The sequence below is a fragment of the Eschrichtius robustus genome, chromosome 1 (genome assembly GCF_028021215.1).
Source record: "Eschrichtius robustus isolate mEscRob2 chromosome 1, mEscRob2.pri, whole genome shotgun sequence".
NCBI lineage: Eukaryota > Metazoa > Chordata > Mammalia > Artiodactyla > Eschrichtiidae > Eschrichtius > Eschrichtius robustus.
Window position 1 is genome coordinate 117,259,137 of NC_090824.1, and position 22,155 is coordinate 117,281,291.

Here is a 22,155-nt window from a genome sequence, read left to right on the forward strand (position 1 = left end):
CAGTAATCCAGGTGAGATGATGGTGCTTTGGACCAGGGTGGTAGCAAAGACAGTAAGAAGTGGGCAAATTATACATGTATTTTGAAGGTATAACCAACTGGGCTTCCTGAGGTACTGAATACGAGGTATGAGGGATGACCCCTGTCCTAAGTAAATACAAGAATGGAATGGCCATTGAGACTGGAAGACTTCAAAAGCAGCAGGTTATGAAAGGAAAATTGGTAAACTCATCGAGGACATATTAAATTTGAGACAGCTATTATCACATCCAAGTTGAAACGTCAAGTAGGCAGCTGGAGACTGAATTTAGGGGAGAGATACAGACCAAAGGTGTAATTTTAAAACAGTTTAAGTGGCAGCTTTCAAAACTAATAACAGAGCAACAATATTAATTTTACCTCATAAAGTACAACTGGAGTGAATATTACCTGATATGATGGTGCCTCTCATCATTCCTGAGTAGCTACATTTTACTATGGAAAAGGTACGGTTTCCATTACTGTATCTTCTAGAATCAGACACGATGGAGAAGAATGGGGGCATTATTCTCTCACACGTCTACAATTCTGATGTAAGCCAACCAATGGGGTGTGACCAAACAAAGGTCCCAAAAGTGCTGCTGTACTGTAAATGTGATCAAAGATGAGTCAGTAAGTCTAGACAGCTTTCAAGAACCTATTTCTATCATGCTTTTCAGAGGTTCTGGAACTTTCATATCCCCAAGAGGATATGAAAATGCCTGCTTTAAACCAGACTGTTGGATAAAGGAAAGAGGACCCAAGATCCCAACTAAAAAAAACTTTTTAAATGTCCCTTATATTCTATTTTTTGTCCAATAACAACCCTACAGAAATAAACAAGCAGAAGATGTAGTTAAGTTAGTTGGTGGCAAGGACTGTGGAGAAAAATTAAAGCAAAAAGGGGGAAAACTGAATGCAGGGAGTAGAGGGTGGGGATCAGAATTTTAAATAAGGTTGTTAGGGAAGACCTCCCACCAACATACGAAGGTACCTATTTCTCCACAACCTCACCAAAAAAGTAACCATCTTTAATTTCTGATCATGTCATGAGCAAAAAAAAAGTAAATCTCCTATTTCAATCTGCATTTCCCAGATGACTCAGTGGGGTTGTGCATCTTTCCCTATGTTTATTGGCTATCCTTACTTCATTTCCCATGAATTATCTAATGTTCTCATGTTCACTTTCCTATTGGGCTGCCTTTTTTGATTTTCAGAAGTTCTTCATAAACTGGGTCATGAATGAGTTCACTGCTAAACCTACTGCAAATATTTTTTTCTAGCATGCTTCAATTTAAAAAAATATCTTCTATCATAGATGTCTTTAAATTTTATGCAGTCAAATGTTGAGGATGGAGAATAAGGTGTTTTTTATAGCCTATATTTTACACCTTGCTTTAGAAAGTCTTTCCTACTCTCAAGATTGTAAATTTTTCTCCTATATTTTCTACTAATACTTTTTCAGAGTTTTGGCTTTTACATTTAGCTATTTAATCTGTGAATCTGGGTTTTCTCCCTTTTAGTGTGAGGTAGAAATTATGTCAATTATTAAATATTCCATATTTTTTCTATGATTTAAAATGCCACTGTCACATAAAGTCCCATACATTTATGAATCTGTCACATAAAGTCCCATACATTTATGAATCTGTCACATAAAGTCCCATACATTTATGAATCAGTTTCTGTAGTCTCCATTCTGTTCCAATGATCTATATTCCAGCACCAAAACAAGGCTGTTTTAATTACAGTGGTACTCACCACTTTTTACAGTGCCATTTTGCAACTCTTCACTTGGTCCCTCCCTAAACACACACAACCACCCTGAACATTTACATACAGGCAACAATGAAACTGACTGCAGGTTACATGCAATACTTATTCCAAATGCTAGAATTTTTTTTTTTTTTAAACTTCCCGTGCAAAAGTCTCCCCATGACCTCGAGAATAAGTATTCTGTACAATAAAGTCAAACTTCTTAGGGGGACATCCAAATGCTTCCACTACCTGGCTCTAGCCTAGCTTGCAATCGATTAGTTCTCTCCTCCAGAACTATTTCATCTGATCAAAGTAATCTACTTGCTACAAGTAGAGGAGCACAGCCCTACCTCCACGTCTTCACTTACTCAAGTCACACTTCCTGGAATGCTTTCCTCTTTTCCTTTCTTCTGATTTCCATCTTTAAGGCTCAGTCTCCTCCATGAAGTTTTCCTTCATGTTTCTGACAAACTGATCTCTCCTTTCCCTGAATGTACAGCATTTATTTCTTATTTCTTAGCATAACTTCTGTACTTCTTAGCATAGCTTGCCTAATAGCAGCTTCTATTACTTTTATCCATGAGTTACTTTACTAGTTAGTGTTAAGTTCAAAGCTTTTGATAAGGAGTTCCAATTTAATTTTCAATGTCTTTATAACAGCACAAAAATTTTAACTTCTCTCTACTAGTCAGAAGTCATACAATACATACATAATAATCTCTCATCTTTAATCGCTTAATATTCTATTTTATCTATAGAAAAGGACATACAAGCATTTTTACTCAGATCAGGAATTAAAGGATCAGAAATAGTAATGAGCTACAGGTCTAATTTCAGGTCTAGCCCCACCCTTAAGCTTGCCTCTTTTAAATGTACCACAATTATGAATTTTTTTTATTCCTGCCTATTTTCAAAAGGGAGCTAGGGCCACTGAAATCACTAAGCACCACAATGAAGGGGTTGAAACAGAAAAGCTTAAGAAATTCTAAGATTTTCTGTCTAAGTAAGTATCTAAAACTGTTACTGTCACCATGCTTTATGGTAATTTGGCACAAATTTACATTTTAAAAAGTATTGTGACAAACACTTCTGTAGTAAATGGTGAGAACTGTATCTCTTTGGGGAATTAAAGGGTCTTCAATCCTGTTCATTGTGGTGGGGGAAGAACCTTTCACTGTGTTGCTTTCTTTTTTCCAAATAGTCTCATCTTAAGTGAAGGCTCAGCTTATACTTTTTTTTTCATCTACAATGTCAACCTTATTTCAGTCTCCAAACTCTGGCAATAAATAAGCCTAGCCTAGGAGTGCCTAGTACCCACTAGGCCTTTGTGCTGTGGGAAAAAAAAAAAGACTACCCTAGGGAAGTTGATTCCAAGGCTCATTGGCTAGAATGGTCAGGTAAACTCTTTATTTGAAAAAGAGTAAGTTTTTGTATGGCTTTTTAACTGTTATAGCAGATAAATCCTGCAACATATTTTCACTAAGCCCAGGCCAAACTAAATTGCTTCCAAACAGCACCAAGAGACAAATGATCTGACAGGCAATTCTGAATATGGAACTAAAGTGCTGGCTGCCATTCTGGATGCTCAAAACAGCAGAGCCTTTCTATGGTTGGTGTGAAAGGTAGAGAATGAAAGAGATGCAAAAGATAAGAGCCACTTTCACATAAAACGCTTCTGAATTTAAAAAGACAGTGAATTTCATTGTCCTTCCCCTCCTACCTCCCAAAGGGGGAAAAAATCAGTTTTTTGACAAATTGCATCACTCAGGAATCATACTCTCCATTAAACGTCATAAATGTGGTGTTGCAAAAGACTTTCAGATTGATGTCATCTGTCACGTTTGCCTTGTGAAAGTTCGGCATTATTAAGATAAGGCTTCATAAAACCTTAAGACCACCTGGTAAAAATACAGCCCAGAGATTTAAACATATAAAATAAAACCACACACACACACAAAAAGACTCAAACAAAATAGAAAAGTTTTACAATCCTGAGGTAAAGATGATCTTTTTTCTAAGCTTTACACAAAACCTGGAAATTGTAAAGGAAAAGCTTTTCATTATATAAAAATCATAAACTTGTTTGCCAAAAGTCATAAAAGAATGATATACTGAGAATAGCTGTGACATATATAACAGAGTTTTCAAAATATTTAAAGTACACCAATAAATGAGTAAGAAAAAGGTTAAAAAATTGAATAGAAAATTTATCAAGGAATATGAGTAAGCAATTTATAGAAGATATTAAAATGGCTTATAAGGAAAAAAATGCTCAACCCTACTACGAAAGATACACAAAGAGAAGCAAGATTATTTTAATGCCTAAGCGATCAACAAAGATTAAACAGGTTAGTAGGTTAGATACAGAAAAATAGGCACTGTAAACAGTAAAAATGCATAGTTATTATCATTTGAGTAATTTTGTAATAACAAAATTTTACAGGCTGATACCCTGTGACCTATTATCTCTATTTCATTTCCTATCCACCTCATTTCTAGGAATTTATCTGGTAGAAATACTCACATGAATATGAAAATACATATACATGTGTGTAAGAACGGTTGAATTTTTATAATACAAAATTAGAAAGTGAAATGTCTATCAAGAGTCAGTTCATTAAAATTAAAATGTATAATATCTATTATTAATGCAGCCATTAAAAATTTAAAATAGGGCTTCCCTGGTGGCGCAGCGGTTGGGAGTCCGCCTGCCGGTGCAGGGGACATGGGTTCGAGCCCTGGTCCGGGAGGATCCCGCGTGCCGCGGAGCGGCTGGGCCCGTGGTCCACGGCTGCTGAGCCTGCGCGTCTGGAGCCTGTTCTCCGCGGCGGGGGGGGCCGCGATAGTGAGAGGTCCGCGCACCGCGGTGAGGAGTGGCCCCCGCTTGCCGCAATTGGGGAGGGCCCTCGCACAGAGGCGAGGACCCAGCACAGCCAAAAATAAATAAATAAATAAATAATTAAAAAAAAAAAAAAATTTTAAAATAGATCAACATGTCCTGACATGGAAAGATATCAATAATATATTCTGTGAAAAAAGCAAGTCAGAAAATGATATGTATAATAAACCCTATTGATATTAATTTATATGCATTAGTCTAATTAAAATTTTAAAGAGTATCTTTCAAATCTAAAAAAACTAAAATTACACGTATTATGTCTGCTAAATTTCAGTGAGCTATTTATTACCTTCATAATCAGCAGGAAAAAAATATACATTTTCTTAAATGAAAAGACAAACCCAATATTAAGTAAATGAATGACTGACAGAAATCCAATAATCTTCTGGATGACCAGTCTCTTCAGAACAAATTAAAGGACTAAAGGGAATCATATTAAAACGTTTATATCTGAGGTATCAGAAGTGCACTGTAGAAAACTGATGCTAGAGAAAAGAGAGCATAACCCAGGGATGTGAAGAGTCCACAGTGTAGTAATTACGGCATCAAGACGTGGGTCCAATGGCTGTCCTCTTGGTTATATGCATCTTCGAAGTGGATTCAAAGATAACCTCTCCACAGCAAACAGGCTTTCCTAGTTTTAATGGAGTGGAATTTCATTTAAACACCGATATCTATCGCTAAAGATAGGTATCCGGAAAAAAATCTCCAATAGTAGTAATTTCACTTTAAAGATCCGTGACCAGAAAGAGGCAGCAATACTGTTACATACAGTAAATTAACTTTTTGATTTAGAAAACAAATTCTGCAAGAAGTGAGTCAATACACAATTTCTTCACAAGATTTCGTTTATGACATAACATCCTTCACATTGGGAAACAAAAGCAACTACTGCCATATTTGAAGATAAAAGTATCCCTTTTTGCCTCCATCTAAAAGAAGCTACACCTTTGATTAAAAGTTTGCAACAAAGTAGTAAACCATATAAATTCAAAATGCTGGGGGGAAATTAAGATACCTGTTAGTATGGAAATCGCCTTTTCACCAGGTGTTCCCATTCTGAAAAGAATCCTGACTTTCCAGGATAGTTACATCTTAATTTTGTAAAAGCCTGAAAGAGCCAGTAGTAAATCTAGAAGCTTGACTAGGCGCCATACAGCCCTCACTTGGGCACTGCAAGCCCCTGTTGGCTCCTCTCCCCTTTCAGAGATAAGTAAAACTACTGGGATCTAGCTTGATGTTTTTTTCTTCTACTCTCAAAAAAAATTTTTTTAATGATTTTACTTGTTAAAATATATGTATTCATCATATATTTTTTGTTTATCTTAAACATACTTTCCACAAAAGGATAATTTGTCCTAATGTTTTTTTACAACTCTCTTCTACTTTTCATTTGGGAAAAAAGCCAGAGAGATGGAAAACAAAGGGATTCTATATATTTTTATTCTGGTTTCCATTTTTTAAAGTACATAATAGACAATTAAGTACACATCCATTGTTACTTTCTAGTAGTAATATTAGATAAAATGTTAGTAAACATGTTATTTGATTTATCAACTAATCAAGTATAGAAGCAGTCATTACCAACCCATGATATATGTTTCTTTGTCTTCTACTTTCACTTATATTTGCTCTCATAAAGTCCTCAGAATTGTTTTGTAAGTTTCTAAAAGACTTTTTTACTTGAATGTTCTATATGTCAACCCAACTTGAAGTTAATCTCAAGGGGCAGATGCTGTATGTAATACAGATAGGGCTGACTTCCCCAGAAGGAGTGTCTAAGCTCTAAACTCTCTTTCCCTGAAAGACAAATGCTTACACATGTAATGTATCTCTGGGAGGACCTGGAATTTGACATTCAGTGTAGGCTCACTGTTCATGAAATCAACTCAAAGTACCGTTTTAGAACATTAAAAACAACATCCACTTCCTACTGTTAAGTTACACTGATGATCTTCCTTATACTTTAGATGTGCAACTAAAACAAATCAAAACCAAAATTAAAGGCCGAACCATAAAACCACACTGCAATTTCAGAACCTTTAATGCAGCAGAGTACAAAGTCACAGTCAGGAAAGGGGCCAGGTTCCCTTCAACCTAGTAAAAGGCAAAAAGCACTATCAAAAAAATCAAATGAAGATCCCATTTGACTTTTTTCCATCAAACTTCTCAGTCCAAAAGTATATATCACATTAAGTCATCACACTTCAAATGTATAATATGCTTTATGTAAATGTTACTTACACAGGCCAATAATACTTTGCATGAGTAGATCACTCTGCCACTTACAAAGTGAAACGACTTTTTATACCTGATTTGATCTTCACAAATACCCCATGAAGTATGGCAATGGCTGTTATTTATAATGTACAAATGGAAACAATAGAGGCTCGTAAGTTAAGTTATCTGTCAACATCATTAAACGTCCTGACTCCCAATCCAATTCTTTTTTCACATTTCATCATGCTGGCAACATGAACCAGAAATAAGGTTTTAGGAAAGTGCTTTATGGACAAATACTGAAGAAAAATTAGATTTCGGACTTCCTGCTAATACTAATACTTCCTTGCTAATACTTCCTTCAGAAAACTCTATAAGCCCTTAAGCAGGTTTCCACACCTTAAACACCCCTTGGAAAAAAAATCCTCTATCAGTTAGTTGCAATCCTCCCCATATTATAAATTTCACCTTAGAACTCAAACTGAGATTTTTATTTTCAAGTCTATCTGGTGCAATACATCGAACATGACCTTTTAAACCAACTCATTTTTTTTTAACTGTTTTAATTTAGTCAAAACTGCAGAACTGCCAGACAGACAAACATGGTATGATATCACTTATATGTGGAACATAAACAATACAACAAACTAGTGAATATAACAAAAAAAGAAGCAGACTTACAGATATAGAGAACAAGCTAGTGGTTGGGGGGGGCGATACAGGGTAGGGGAGTGGGAGGTACAAACTACTGGGTGTTAGATAGGCTCAAGGATGTACTGTACAACATGGAAAATAGAGCCAATATTTTGTAATAATTGTAAATGGAAAGTAACCTTTAAAAACTGTATAACAAATTTTTACAATTTAAAAACAAAACAAAAACTGCACAACTCCCAATAAGAAAATTCTTGAAAATATAAGTTATCACCTACAATATGGCAACTTCCTCATCCTAACCACTCACAAACACAAAAACAATTCAGCCTCTAGTAGTTCTGCATTGTTAGATGAGTCTGCATTTTGTTTTAAAATACCCTGGGCTTAAGAGGCCTTGCACTGTGTCCATATTCTTCACATGTCAGAAACTACTACTTCTAAGATCTCAGTTCAAACTCACCTAATTTTTTAAATATTTAACTTGGATAAAATACAATTACACAACCTAGACAATACTGTGGAACCAGTTAGTAAATCAGACATGTTAAGTAATTATGAATGTTTCTTATGCCCTGTAAATGAACCCAAATTTTTAGTGAGATATTGAGCCAACAAAGGGCACAAAATACACAAAATAAAACAATAGAAACTATTGAAAAGAAACTGAAATTTGGGGAGAGAAGCAATGCTCCAAAGAAAAGAACCTAAGAAAACAAAGTATGACTTCTACAGCTTAAAAAACAAAAAAGCAAAAAAATAAAAACAAAAACAAAGCTTCAGAATGGCTATTTTATTGAGTTAATGGACACCTGGAATTGAGGTAAACCCCATTTTTTCAAGACTGATAACTGCAAAAATACATAGACTATTCCTATCAAAGAACAATGTGGCCCTTTCTTTATGACAGAAAACAAAATGTGGGCTAAATATGCTACTTACCCAGCCATATCCAACATATCTATAATAGAAAATGAAACAAAAACATAATCCAAAATATCAGGCACATTAAACATAGTATTGATACTTAAAATGACTTGATGAAAACAAGCTTAAAGCCCCCATTTTATAATAATGTTTAACTTCTTTATTTCCACTGGCAAATGTTTACAAATAATGAAAAATCCTGCTACATCCCAGATTTTTTCAGATTAATATGCCCATGCTTTGTCACCTTGAGTTATAGTAATAATCAAGATTGCACTCCCTTAATTGAAGAAAAGTAAGCAATTCTGTCTTGATTTTACTGTACAAAATGAAAACAGATCAAAATAAGACGAGATGTACAAATGCTAAGAATTACTGTAATATTTTTTTGTTTCCTTTCCAGTCCAACCAATGCATTTCTTGTCACTTCTCAGCAACTAACTTATATACATTTAAACTTGTTATTCACAGAGTCTGTGGATGCAGTAACAGGGGCTCTGCCTATGTTGTTTGTAGTTGTTATTTGCTTTTTAAAATTGTTTAGAGTCTATATAATTGGAATTGCTGCACCTGTGTCTTTTTTAAATGAAGGTTTTTTCCTATAGAAAATTTGGAAAATACCAAAAAGTATAAAGAAAAAAATAATTTGTAGTTTCACCATCTAATCACTTTTATGACACTCCTTTGAGTCTTATTTCTAATAGACATCGAATCACTTCTAGTTCTATGGTTTAGTTAACAAAATTAGTATTACACTACTTTCTAACCTATTTTCATTTAAAAACTAGTATTTCCCACACCCTCAAATATTATTTGAGAGCGATTTTTAATAGCTTCTTTAATTAGAATCCCATCCTTAGGTTTGGGTAAAGGATTAGAAATTATTTATTAAAATAATACCCTCACTTTCTCCCTTCCCTTCCCCTTTATGACCACAGCTCAGGGAAGTATAGTAAACCATTCACACTAGCGTCCAAGGTGTGATAAATACCCCCCTGAGAAAGGTGGGGCCTAATAAGATTCAAACGTTAAGCCAAAGATACGATGCGCTAATAATGACATTTCAAGTACCGTCCAGTAGATGTGACCTTATTTGAGGAGGCAAATCTCCTAAAATTCCCAGTACTAAAATAATTACCTATTCTAGCTACAAGAAGCCTCCATTCCATTTTTTAATAAAGCCAGACTGAGACAGTGCAAATTTCACCCACTCAACAAAGTACCTAATTGGCTGAGTTCGTTAAAATTGGCGCTCCCAAAGGCAAAAAGTTGATTCGTTAAACAAAGATAAACAGTAACGCGTAGAAGGCACGGTGTGACCTGCTGCTACGGAGGGCTTATCGATTAGGAAGGGGACCGGTGGAGGGGGAAAAGGATAGACAGGGAGATTTGATCATTATCAGCCAGGCTCACAAGCAGAAATCTCAAATACATTATTTAATCTTTCTCTTCCTGGCATCACGGGGCCCAAACGTCACCAAAAAAAGACCGGCCGGCTGAAAACCCGGCGGGGTGACGCACATAACATCTTACCATATGGATTCTCATCAATCAGGACCGAGGAGAGCCTTAAGCCAGCCCAGCGGAGGAAGGCGGGTGCGTCCCCTGGGCTGTCGGCTCCCCCACACTCCCGGCACACCGCTCGCGTCTGCAACGCAGGGAACCGAGGCTGCAGGACCACCGGACCGGCTCCGCCACGGGGCATGCAGACTCGCCTTCCGAGGAGGCCACCCAGGCGGCCGCAAACACCGAGCGCCTAAGGTCAAGCCCCCCTTCAGCGGAAACCCCGCGACCGCCTCCGCCAGGCGGCTGAGCCAGGACCCCGACAGTCGGCCCGGACTCCCCTCCTGGGGTCCAAACTCGCCCAGGGCCGTACCTGAAGGAGCAGCGCCACCTCCGCCCGACGGCGTTAGCTGTCGCGGTGGCGGCGGTCACAGCTCCGAGAGCAGTGACGCCTCTCATAAAAACAACAACCTGCTCGCAGGCGTCCGCCGCCGGGAGGCGGAGGGCGGCGAGGCGCCGCGGCGCATGCCGGGACTCGTAGTCCCGCCCGCGCCTTATACCGGGCGGCGGCGGAGGGAAGAACTACGACTCCCGAAGAGGAGCGCAGCCCGCCGCCGGCAGGCTGCAGGAAGCTGGGCCCCGCGGCCGTGATCCTCACAACATCCGGGCCCCGGCACTGCAGAGGCGCCGCTGCCGGTTACTGTGGAGACGGCCTGCTACAGCCTCTCCGAAGGATTCCACCCTGGAGGACGGCTCTCCGGATTAGGCCGATTAGTTTACACGTATCCATCCAGCCGACGGTTCGCCTTCTCTTTGCTGCTTTAATTGGGTGTAGTAAAAGTCGGCGCTCGCTGGCCTTGCCATCCGCTGCAGGAAAAGACTGCGTTTGCCGAAAAAAATAAAGAAGATATCGAGAATGACCGAGTACGACTGGGTGGGTTTGGGCAGAGGGCTGGATGTTTTTGACTGTCGATACTCTTTACTATAAATTTGGGGCACCCCACACTCCCACCCACCCCCACCCTCCAAAAACAACCACCGTTGTAGGCAGCCACTGGGGTACACAGATGTTACATGCATTGCATTAAGCCAGAATTGCCTGTGAAGGTATAAGGATGATTGGGGATGGTATGCAACTCATGCCCCATTGCAAAATGCCGTGATGGTTTTGAACAAGAAAAACGTACCTTGTTAATTTGACATCTGTTTACATTGTGTCTTGTTCAAAAAAGGATATGGTGCATTTATACTCACTGTTGATGGAAACAGTAGAAAGTTAAGGTTTAATTCTCTGTCACCTAATTGTGGCCAGAAAAAGATAAATTAAGAAAAACATGAACAAGGAGGATGGTGGGCCTGAGGAGAAACAAAAGGGCGCCTCAAAATTAGACTTACAGGGGTTTTTTTGCTTTTGGTGTTACTGTAGTTAACATCAACTGTGACACAAAACCAAAAAAAAAAAAAAAAAAAAGATTTTTAATTTTGTAATTACAGCTTCTATAATGGGCATTTTTATTATTTCAGTAGCTTGTTATTTATCTTTATAAAAATGTGTGTGTGTTTATAACAAAAGACTTGGAAAAGTCAAAGTGGCCTGGTTTTCTCTAATTCTAGGAGAGCCTGAAAATTAAATTAGTAAGGAAGTTAATACCATCTATTTGTAGATTTTCATTCTTTTCAAGGCACTTGCACAGTCTAATTTTAGACTTAATCGATTTTAAAAGATTCATTTATAATTTTCATTAACCTTCTTCTCCTTCAGTAACAGTTGCTGACCCAATGTATAACCTAGCAGAGAATTTAAAGTAATATTTTTATTATTCTTTATATTAGGCTGTTTTGTTTTTGATTGTATCTGTTTTGAACTCTACATTTTAAGAATACCAGATTTGAAGAGGTCGAAACCCAAATAAGAAAGTTGTAGTGAGGGCCTAGGACATAAAGTAAAAGCAAGGGGTATTTTGTTTCCAAGTCCGTAAACATTTGTGAATTGTCCTGGAGGTCTAAAAGATTTCGGTAGACACTAATTTTTACAGATTGTGTGGTACGGATTATGCCAACAAAATTTTTCAGCTAATTTGTCTTCTATTTTGACTAGATTCTGTTTTCTGTATTCCATTTTGAGTCAAAGTTGATCAGAATTTTAGAGCCAGTTGCAGAAGGTGATTTTAAAGTCACAACCTCTGGGACTGAGGTTGCCCTGGGCAACCAGACTGGTGTCCATAAAGTAAATTAGGGTTGGTACTTTTTCTCACAAGTCACAGGGCAGCACCTTCCACCTAAGAAGCCTTCCATGTGCTGAGAGAACCTAGACATTTTGAGAAAAGCTGACCTGTTGTGATGCCGTAGGATTCTGGTGACTTACTATTCTCCAATGTCTGTGCTCTTGATATTTAAAACAAATTAATAAGTAGTGTCAAAAAAGAATAAACAGCAAGATCTGATGATTTCTACTTCCAGCTTTGCCAGCTTCCTACGAGATAATGAGTGTTAGTAAATGGTAGCACACTACTGTAAAGTTTTCTTAACCTGTAAATTTCAGAACTGAATTCTGGAAGATCATGCATATGCATTGAAGTATACCTGCAAAAAAGAAAATGGTAAAAATTGGTTCCATTTATATAGCAGCGTATCATTTACATCCGATTTTCTTTCATTTCCACAACCACAGGAACTATGGCAGGTTGTTTTTTTTCCCCCTTTTTTACCAATTTTACAGACAATATAAAAACAAAGGTGCAATGATGATAAAGGATTGGAATCTAGGTCACAAAGTTCTTGCCTGTGCTACTCCTCCAACGCTCTATTATACTTCTTCAAATCTGAACAAAATAAAAGAAAGTGGAGTAAATACTTCACATTTGCAGGTTTGAACTCAAGATTTCAAAACAAATAGGTTCCTGACAGTGGGGAACTTAACTTTGCAGAGACATTAAGTAGGATAACCCAGGAATTCAGTGAGCTGGGTTAGTCTAAGAGGAACCGAATTAATCTGACCCAAATTTGATCCTCAGTTAAGCCTGACACAACAACTTGGTCAATATTCTTTCCTCCGTTTTAGAGGTGGAGAAACTGAGATTATATGCTTGCTAGTTTTAAGGATTTAGAATTATTAAAGGGTCTCAGCCTCATGAATCACAAGAATCTACTATAGAGCCTTCAAAGCAAAAGAATTTTAATGCATATAAACAACCTTCTATTTAATGCAACCTTAAAAAGTCAGAGTTACAGTACCCTGCCAATCTCTATGAGGTTAGATATAATATAATTTCTGATCTGGAAGGACTTAGATCTTAAGTATTCCAGAAGTTGCCAAATTTGGAGGGTTTTTTTAACTACCAAAATTTTTTGCCTACATGGACACCACAGAATCATTTTTAAGAGCTTTATCACAAGTAAATATACACTTCCTTCATGTTTTTCAAATAACTGAAAATCACTTTCCTATTGCTACATTTGGAGAGCCCTTATATCCTATTAGAAAAAGAAAAAAACTATCTAATCCATCTCCTTTGTTTTATATATATAGACAAGGAATTTGAATCCTTGCAAAATAATTTCATCAAAGTCACGCAGCTATTATCACTGGCAACATCAGAACCCAGAACTGGTGACACCTAATATTTGAAGGTGAAGACCTACTTTTTTTTTAAATAACCAGTTTCCCAACATTATTGAGCTGGTTTCCTATGTGCTTGTCTTCTATGTAATAAAATGTAAGTTCTAGGAACTTTAGATTGTTGATCACTATTTTTCCAGCATCTAACAATGCCTGGTACACAGTGGGTACTCAGTATTTGTTGAATGAGTGATAAACAAGGTCCATATAGTCTGTTCCATTTGAATTCTTTCACCTTCATTATTGAAGCTTGATGTTTTTTATAGAATGGACTTTACTAAGGATAAGCATGTTATATGCATTGCTAGAAAGCAATATGCACTTTTGTACCCATTCTTTTTAATATCTTGCTCCCTCCCTCCCCAAATAGCTAAGTTATGTATATTTTAAATATTTATTAAATTTATTATATGTTAATTACATATTAAATTGTAGTAAATGGCACCACCATCTACCCTAATGTTTGTCCAGAAATGTGGAAGTCTTTCTTCATCTGTCCCTCTTCCTCACTACCCACATCCAACCAATCACCAGGTCGAATGAATTCTACTTCCAAAATGTGTCTCAAATTTATTTACTAGTCTCTCTATACCACCATTCTTCTATAAATCATCATCGTCAGTCACATGGAATACTGAAGCTCCTCTCCACATCCATTCAAGTCTCTGACGGCAGCCAAAGTAATCTTACTAAAAAGTATATTACATCATGACATGCTTCTCCTTAAAACGCTTCAAGAGCTTTCCATTGCTTTTACCATAAAGATCTAAACTTTTCACACAGCCAACCAGACCCTTCAGGATCTGGCTCCTGCCCCTCTATTCTCATCTGCAGCCATTTTCACTCTAACTTACTCCACTTTGGCCATGCTTTTTCTTTGTGCCCTCCTCTGTCTTTTCCTTCCTTGCCTTCCAGTCTTAAGATTCAGCGACACTTCACCAGAATGGCCTTCCTAGGCCCTCACACTAGGTTAGAACCCGCTGTATGTCTTCATAAATATCCTGAATTTTTTTTCTTCATAGCACTTACCACAATTATAATTAGTCAGTTGTATAATTATTTGCTTAATGGCTATCCCCCACAAGGTTAAGATCCCTGAATGTTTATCTTGTTCCCTTTTCACTCTAAAATTAAGCTGTACGTCCTCTTCGAACTATGACCTATTGCAGTCTTACTCTATAAGTTGCACGTTTTTATAAATTCTCATAGTTCTAGTACAGGATTTTAAAAAGCTACCTTGTACATACTTTTGACAAGTTTGCTCTGTACAGATATATATAATTGAATGGGCACTCTTCAATGTCCTCCAGAGAAAAGGACTCCCAAAAGGAGAGTAGATGGGGCTAAGTTTTTGTTTTCTTCTCTATTGTTTTTCCAGCTTTATTGGGGTATAATTGACATATAACATTGTGTAAGTTTAAGGTACAACATGATGCTTTCATATACATATATACTGTGAAATGATTAACAATAAGATTAGTTAATATGTCCATCACCTCACATAATTACAAATTTTTGTGTGTGGGTATGGTGAGCGCATCTACTCTTTTAGCAACTTTCAATTATATAATACAGTATTGTTAACTGTAGTCACCACACTGTACGTTAGATCCCTAGAACTTACTCTTCTTATAACTGTTAGTTTGTACCCTTTGACCAACATCTCTCTATTTCCCCCATCCCCAGCCCCTGGCAACCACCATCCTGCTCTGAGTTTGACTTTATTTTTTTTTTTTTTAGATTCCACATATATGTGAGATCATAGTGTATTTGTCTTTCTCTGTCTGACTTCACTTAGCATAATGCTCTCAAGGTCCATCCATGTTGCTGCAAATGGCAGGATCCCTTCCTTTTTTATGGCTGATAATATTTCATTGTGTGTGTGTATATACCAAAATTTCTTCATCCATTCATCTGTTGATGAATACTTAGGTTGTTTCCATGTCTTAGCTATTGTGAGTGCTGCAGTGAACATGGGAGTACAGATATCTCCTCAAGATGTGATTTCATTTCCTTCGGATATATACCCAGAAGTGGAATTGCTGGATCATATGATGGTTCTATTTTTAGTTTTTTTGGTTGTTTTTTAATTTATTTATTTTTTTAATTTATTTTTGGCTGCGTTGGGTCTTTATTGCTGCGCGCGGGCTTTCTCTAGTTGTGGTGCGCGGGCTTCTCATTGCGGGGGCTTCTCTTGTGGCAGAGCACAGGCTCTAGGTGCTCAGGCCTCAGTAATTGTGGCACATGGGCTCAGTAGTTGTGGCTCGCGAGCTCTAGAGCTCAGGCTCAGTAGTTGTGGCGCACGGGCTTCGTTGCTCCACGGCATGTGCAATCTTCCCGGACCAGGGCTCGAACCCACGTCCCCTGCATTGGCAGGCGGATTCTTAACCACTGCGCCACCAGGGAAGTCCCGTATTTTTAGGTTTTTGAGGAACCTCCATACTGTTTTCCACAGTGGCTGCACCAATTTACATTCCCACCAACAGTGCATGAGGGTTCCCTTTTCTCCACATCCTCGCCAACTCTTATTCTCTCTTAACTTTATAATAGCCATTCTTCAGGTGTGGATTGATATCTCATCGTGGTTTAGATTTGCATTTCTCTGATGATTAGGGATGCTGAACATCTTTTCATGTACCTGTTGGCCATCTGTATGTCTTCTTGGGGAAGAATGTCTGTTCAGATCCTCTGCCCATTATTTAATTATATTGTTTGGTTTTTTGCTGTTGAATTGTATGAGTTCTAAAGATATTTTGGAAATTAACCCTTTATCTGATGTATGGTTTGCAAATACTTTCTCCCATTCCAAGGCTGCCTCTTCCTTCTGCTGTTCTTGTGCTGCGCAGAAGCTTTTTCGTTTGATGTAGTCACACTTATTGATTTTTGCATTTATTGCTTGTACTTTTGTTGTCATATCCAAAAAATTACCAAGACCAACTCCAAGGAGCTTTTTCCCTATGTTTTCTTCTAGGAGTTTTACGGTGTCAGATCTTACATTTGTCTTTGATCTTTTTCGAGTCACTTTTTGTGAGTAGTGGGGTAAGAAGGGCTTAGGGCTAAGTTTAAATAATTCTGTTTTTTTCAGAACTTTATAATTGAGAATTATTTTATGCATTTATCTTTTAGGATAAGAAAAGTACTTCAGCTTCAAATTCAGAAACAGAAATGAAACCTGAACAACTGCCTCCTTGTGTGAACCCTGGCAATCCTGTGTTTTCATGCATGTTGGACCCAAAGACACTCCAGACAGCTACCTCACTATCAAAACCTAAGATGATTATGTATAAAACCAATTCAAGTAATTATGGTGAATTTTTACCCATGCCACAGTTTTTCCCCTGCTATTATACTCCAAAGGACCAAGTATTTTCAAGCAATATCAGAGCTACTGGATTTTATCAAAATAACACTCTAAACACTGCACCTGACAGAACAAGAACGCTTGATTTTCCTAATTTTCAACGCACTCTATGAAAATATATTACTCTTAAATAAAGGGAAAATATACTTGGGAAAAATGAGGTTTAAATCTAAGGCTAGGATACCTAATTTGAAATATAAAAAGATTTGAATTAATTTTTTAAAAATACCTTTAAGAAATAAAGCATTTCAACCGATAACTGAATGACAGTGACTTCTTAAATAAAAATGTGTTCAAAATAGAATAAAAGGTAGAAAGCATTTTATTATACCTAGCTTTATTTAGTTCATGTAGTCCAAAAGCTTCAAAAGGCTTCCAGGATCTCAACTGTCTACTGAGTATATTTATCAAGACAAAGGAACACAGGAACTCTAATTTTGAAAACGGAATTAAGGAAGATTCTGACGAGTAATTTCCTGCTTTTCTGTTATTTCAACTAATAGCTTAGAACCTGGGGAATGTTAGTTCACACTGCTAAACTGGTGGAAGAGAGGACTTGTTATTCATTCATTCATTTAGCAAATATTTATTGAACACCTACTTATGGCAGGTGCTATACGATGCAAATGGAACACAGAAATAGAAAACAGTGTCTTTTATTGTTTCAATAAACAATATTTGGGGGAAATGAGAGTAGCAAATTAGTAATACATGATAATTTACGTAATGTAAACTATGTAAACGGTCTTTCAGACACAGAGACAGAATTGCTTAAATTGAGACCAAGGAGATCAAGAGAAACATTCTGGAGAAGGTAAAGCCAAATCAAAGGAAAGGTCCATCCAGGCAGAAGAAACGTTACGTATACAAGAATGAAAATGTGAGAGAATGTTGCACATTTTTAAAAGTGCGATTACTTTTTTTTTTTTTTTTTGGCCGCATCATGCAGCTTGTGGGATCTTAGTTCCCCAGCCAGGGATTGAACCCAGGCCATGAAAGCGAGGAGTCCTAACCACCGGACCACCAGGGAATTCCCCAAATATAATTACTTTGCTACATCTTTAACATAGAGCATGAGCAGTGGTAGATGATGGGCTATACAATTCTTTAACCTCTGTAATTCCACTATATAGAGCGATTTATTTCAGCTGCCATCTGCTGAAACCTCCTGTTCAGTTGGATCTGAGTACCTTTACTGGAAAAAAAAAAATCACTGTTCTTATTTTTCCCTGTTGGTTTCAGGTTCAGGATATTAACATCAATTAGAAAAAATAATCTTGTGAGTCACTAGGGGACCAGAAAAGTTGGATACAGAAAAGTTGAATCTTCTATTTACAAAAATGGCTTGATGTGAGGAAACAGCTCAAACTCTGCAGCCTCATGAAATTCTTTCAAATATCCCAAAATATGATATTTGGCACAAGAAAGAAAAAAAAATTAGTTTTGTTCACTTCCTCTGAAACATCAAAAATCAAGGCACTGCACAAGATTTCCAGGTGAATGATGCAACAGAATTTGAGTTTACCAGATTTTTCTCTGCATACTATACAAACCCTTTTCCCCCTTCACTGTAGGTGCTTGATTTGTAGAAAGTGAAGTCAACTTTTTAATATGTAGAATCTAGAGGTTAACCTAAAGTTCCTTACTATGACAGGTGGTTAGGCCTTTTGTTTTGTTGTTGTTGCTAAAATTCTTAGGAAGGATAAGTATCTTGGAATCAAGCATATTGTCTGGAATGCAATTATGCAGTCATTCAGTGCCTATCAAAGTCCAGGGACTATTCTAGGCTCTAAGAGCTTGCCTTCATGGAGGTTAGATTCTAATAAATTCTAGTAGGGGAAAACAGACCAAAAGACATATGTATAAATATGTATACATATTTATATATAAATGTTATGGAACATAAATGTTTATATGTTTATGTTATACATATATGTTATACATATATGTATAACAGACATATAAATATTTATACATATTTATACATATGTGTAAATATGTAAATATAAAATATGTATACATATTTACATGTAAATACTTATGTCCATATATGTATAACATTTATGTATTTATGGTACATAAATTTTATTTATGTAAATATTTTATTTGCATGTTATTAGCATATAAATATTTATATATGTCTATATATATACAACATACCAGGCGATAAGAGTTATTGGGAGAGAATAATTTAGGGTTGGGGCAGGAGTGCTTGGGCAAGGAGGTATTTTAGGTAGGGGAGTGTCTGATAAGTTGGTATTTGACCACACCCCTGAAGGAAGTGAAGGGAAAGTCAAGCTGTTGAGGCAACTGAATATCAAGTCTGGCATTCAAGGGAGAAGTTGAATATAATCAATATAAACAACATCCACACAAAGATATTATTTAAAATCATGAGATAAGACAACAAAGTGTAGGTAGAAAAAAGAACAGAGGACCACTAATCTCTAGGGAACTCCAACATTTAGAAGTCAGGGGCATGACTAGGAATAAACAAATGAGACCAAGAAGAAGTAACTTGTGAAGCAGGAAGAAATTAGTAAGACTGTGATGCCTAGAAGCCATGTAAGGAACTTGTTTCCAGAACAGGGAATGATCCAGCTGTGTGAAATTATCTTGGAGGCTAACACATAAACTGAGACCTGAGGGTCTGATTAGGCAATGTGGAAATCATTGGTGTCCTCAACAAGAAGTGTTTCAGTGAGGTTGTAGAGAGGAGAACTATCGGAATAGGTTTAAGAAAGCCTGCAACTCTGCACAGTTATCGCTCAGCACTAATCCACAGCCCATGGGAAGAAGAGAATGCAGGCAAAATGTGAGGAGCGCCCAAACTAAGGTGCTCTGGGAGGGAGAAGAAAAGACAAATCCAGGAGACTTTTAGAATCCTCAGTTGTGGGCCTGTCCATTCCTGGATCGAGGAGCCAGCTGTCTCATCGGCAACAGAAAGCTGGAGTCTCCTCTGGGCCTGCATCCCTGGTTCACTTTGTGCACCTTGGAGCCTGGAAACTTGGAGACTGGAGACCTCTTCTTCAGCTTTGCAGCCACTCTTCTTCCACTAGAGCCCAAGAAAGTGCACAAAGCCCTGAGATGTAAAAAGATGGAGAAATGGGTGCCCTGGTGGGAGTGTCTTGTCCACGGCCACCCAGCTGTTCCCCAGTGACATGCGGGTTTGAAACTTGATTGCTTTGCTCTCCACCCCAATGAACTCCCTAGAGGAAGGAAGCATGTCGGGTTGGAATCTCTGAAACCCATGGCACCTGGCCCTGTAGCTCGTATCCCCTAGGCCCTCAGAGCACATGGGGTAAGAAGAGGGTGTGGCCAATAAGGAATGAGGGAGAGAGATCAGAAATCACCAGAGCCCTGGGGCCTGCAGGACAGTCTGCTTTGACCATAAGCTCCGTAAAGGTGAGGGCCAGGTCTGGCTGGTTGATCCTTAATTCCTCAATGCCTGGCATGGTGCCCTGTGGGCAAGCAGCTCCTGTCCAGCAGCCCCTCTCCCAGGATGCTGGCTTTCACCTGGATGCCGCCACCACCAACCTCTTCCCCTGCCTCTGCAGGGCAGGTGGGCGAGCGGCTTCCCTTTGTGGGCAGCTGCTGGGGGCACAACGTCTCTTACTACTTCTGGGAAGCTACCCAAACCTCTCTAAATAGTCACTTCACTAAAAAGCCTTTTAAACACCGCAGCTGAGTGTACTCTCTGTTTCCTGCCTGGACTCTGACAGGTCCTTAAAGGGAAGAAAATAGGGAAAGAGTCAACAGGAGCCTGGAAGGATAAGGGGGCTTCTCAGAAGCACTTACACAACCCCGGGAGGAACAATTCTTGTTATTCCCTGTACTCACCCACTGAGGGGGAAAAGGACTTAGAAAGGACTGTGTGAGGCCCACTACACGATGGCTGGCCTGAGTCACCCCAGCTATCCCATGGTCAGTGGCTCTCTCCTCTCTCTGCCCCTCAGTGCTTGGTTCTATCTAGATAGGAGTCCTTGATAAGGTGGGATTATAATTTACTACCTTATAGGCCTGTCCCCCACACTGGACTGAAAACTCCTCAAAGGCAAAGATCTGGGTTTTGGCCATTTCTGGATCCTGCCCAGTTTCTCACAGGCTGCTGGGCACAGAGGAAGCCCTTGAATGGATTCACGTGAAGAAGGAATGAAGGTTTCTCCCACAAATGAACCCGTAGGCCCACCCTTCTAAAATCCCCCCCTTCCGAGGTGGTGAAACCACCTCAGAAGCCCGTGGCCAGGTCCTGAAGGCTAAAAAGTACTTGACACTGACGATGCCGGAAGGTGGCTAAGCTGCTGACTCAAGAAAACCAACTTCGTCTTCCAAGACGGTTGCCCGATCTATCCTCAAGTTGTTTCGCCCAGACACATCCTGGCCTCATGCTTGCCTGACACCTTTGCCTGCTTCTTCAAGGGCCGCCAGTTTCGCTCAAACAGCTTTCTCGTTCTTGTACCCTTTTGTTCTGTTGCTGTCTCAGATGTTATCCAAATGATCCATTCTGACCCCTTCACACCTGGATCAGGAGACCTTCACCACACAAAGCCAACAGTGTGGACCACATCCTCCCATCCCCAAATGAGGATACAGTCATTTGCAACCTGGGGTGTCCCAGGAAACCTGGGATAAATACTCATTGTATCTATAGAACCGACACTAAACCTTGATCCATTTTTAACGTAAATGGTCTTAATAACCACAAACATATGGGGGAGAAGAACAGTGAACAAAGCTTAACTGTTCTGTTGACTGACTGTAGTTTTCATAGGCATGGTGACCATATTTCTGTAATTATCTAACGCAGTGTTTTTTTTTTAAACCTTAATTTTATTGGTGTATGGTTGATTTACAGTGTTGTGTTGGTTTCAGTTGTACAGCAAAGTGATTCAGTTATGCATATACATATATTCACTCTTTTTTAGATTCTTTTCTCTTATAGGTTATCACAGAATATTGAGTTCTCTGCGCTGTACAGTATGTCCTTGTTGGTTATCTATCTTTATATAGTAGTGTGTGTATGTTCATCCCAAGCTCCTGATTTATCCCTCCCCTCTAATGCAATGTTAATTTCAAATGTTCCATTAGTGGAAACATTTTTAATGCTGAATATTATGATTCATGTTGTACTGTTTTCAATAAAAGCAGTTCTTTATGTGTATATAAAAAAAAAAGGCTGCAAGAAGTAAAAACTACT

The 22,155-nt window shown here is 38.3% G+C and overlaps 2 protein-coding genes across 4 annotated transcripts in view; one reads left to right on the forward strand and one right to left on the reverse strand.

The window, feature by feature from the left end:
• The window catches only part of CCPG1 (cell cycle progression 1), a 38,258-nt gene extending 27,822 nt beyond the window's left edge, over positions 1 to 10,436 (reverse strand). For 2 of the 3 annotated variants that reach the window (XM_068551865.1, XM_068551847.1), the window contains exon 1: positions 10,009 to 10,158. In XM_068551865.1, the coding sequence (XP_068407966.1) occupies positions 10,009 to 10,023 (15 nt within the window). In that variant the 5' untranslated portion in view covers positions 10,024 to 10,158. Of the gene's footprint in view, positions 1 to 10,008; positions 10,159 to 10,351 lie in introns of those variants that run through there. The other variant, XM_068551855.1, reaches the window with a different exon arrangement.
• A 228-nt stretch (positions 10,437 to 10,664) lies between these two features.
• PIERCE2 (piercer of microtubule wall 2) lies at positions 10,665 to 17,137 on the forward strand. Its single transcript, XM_068536323.1, has 2 exons — positions 10,665 to 10,912; positions 16,724 to 17,137. The coding sequence occupies exons 1-2, from the start codon at positions 10,895 to 10,897 to the stop codon at positions 17,069 to 17,071; spliced, it is 366 nt and encodes a 121-aa protein (XP_068392424.1). The 5' UTR covers positions 10,665 to 10,894; the 3' UTR covers positions 17,072 to 17,137.
• The last annotated feature ends 5,018 nt before the right edge of the window (positions 17,138 to 22,155 follow it).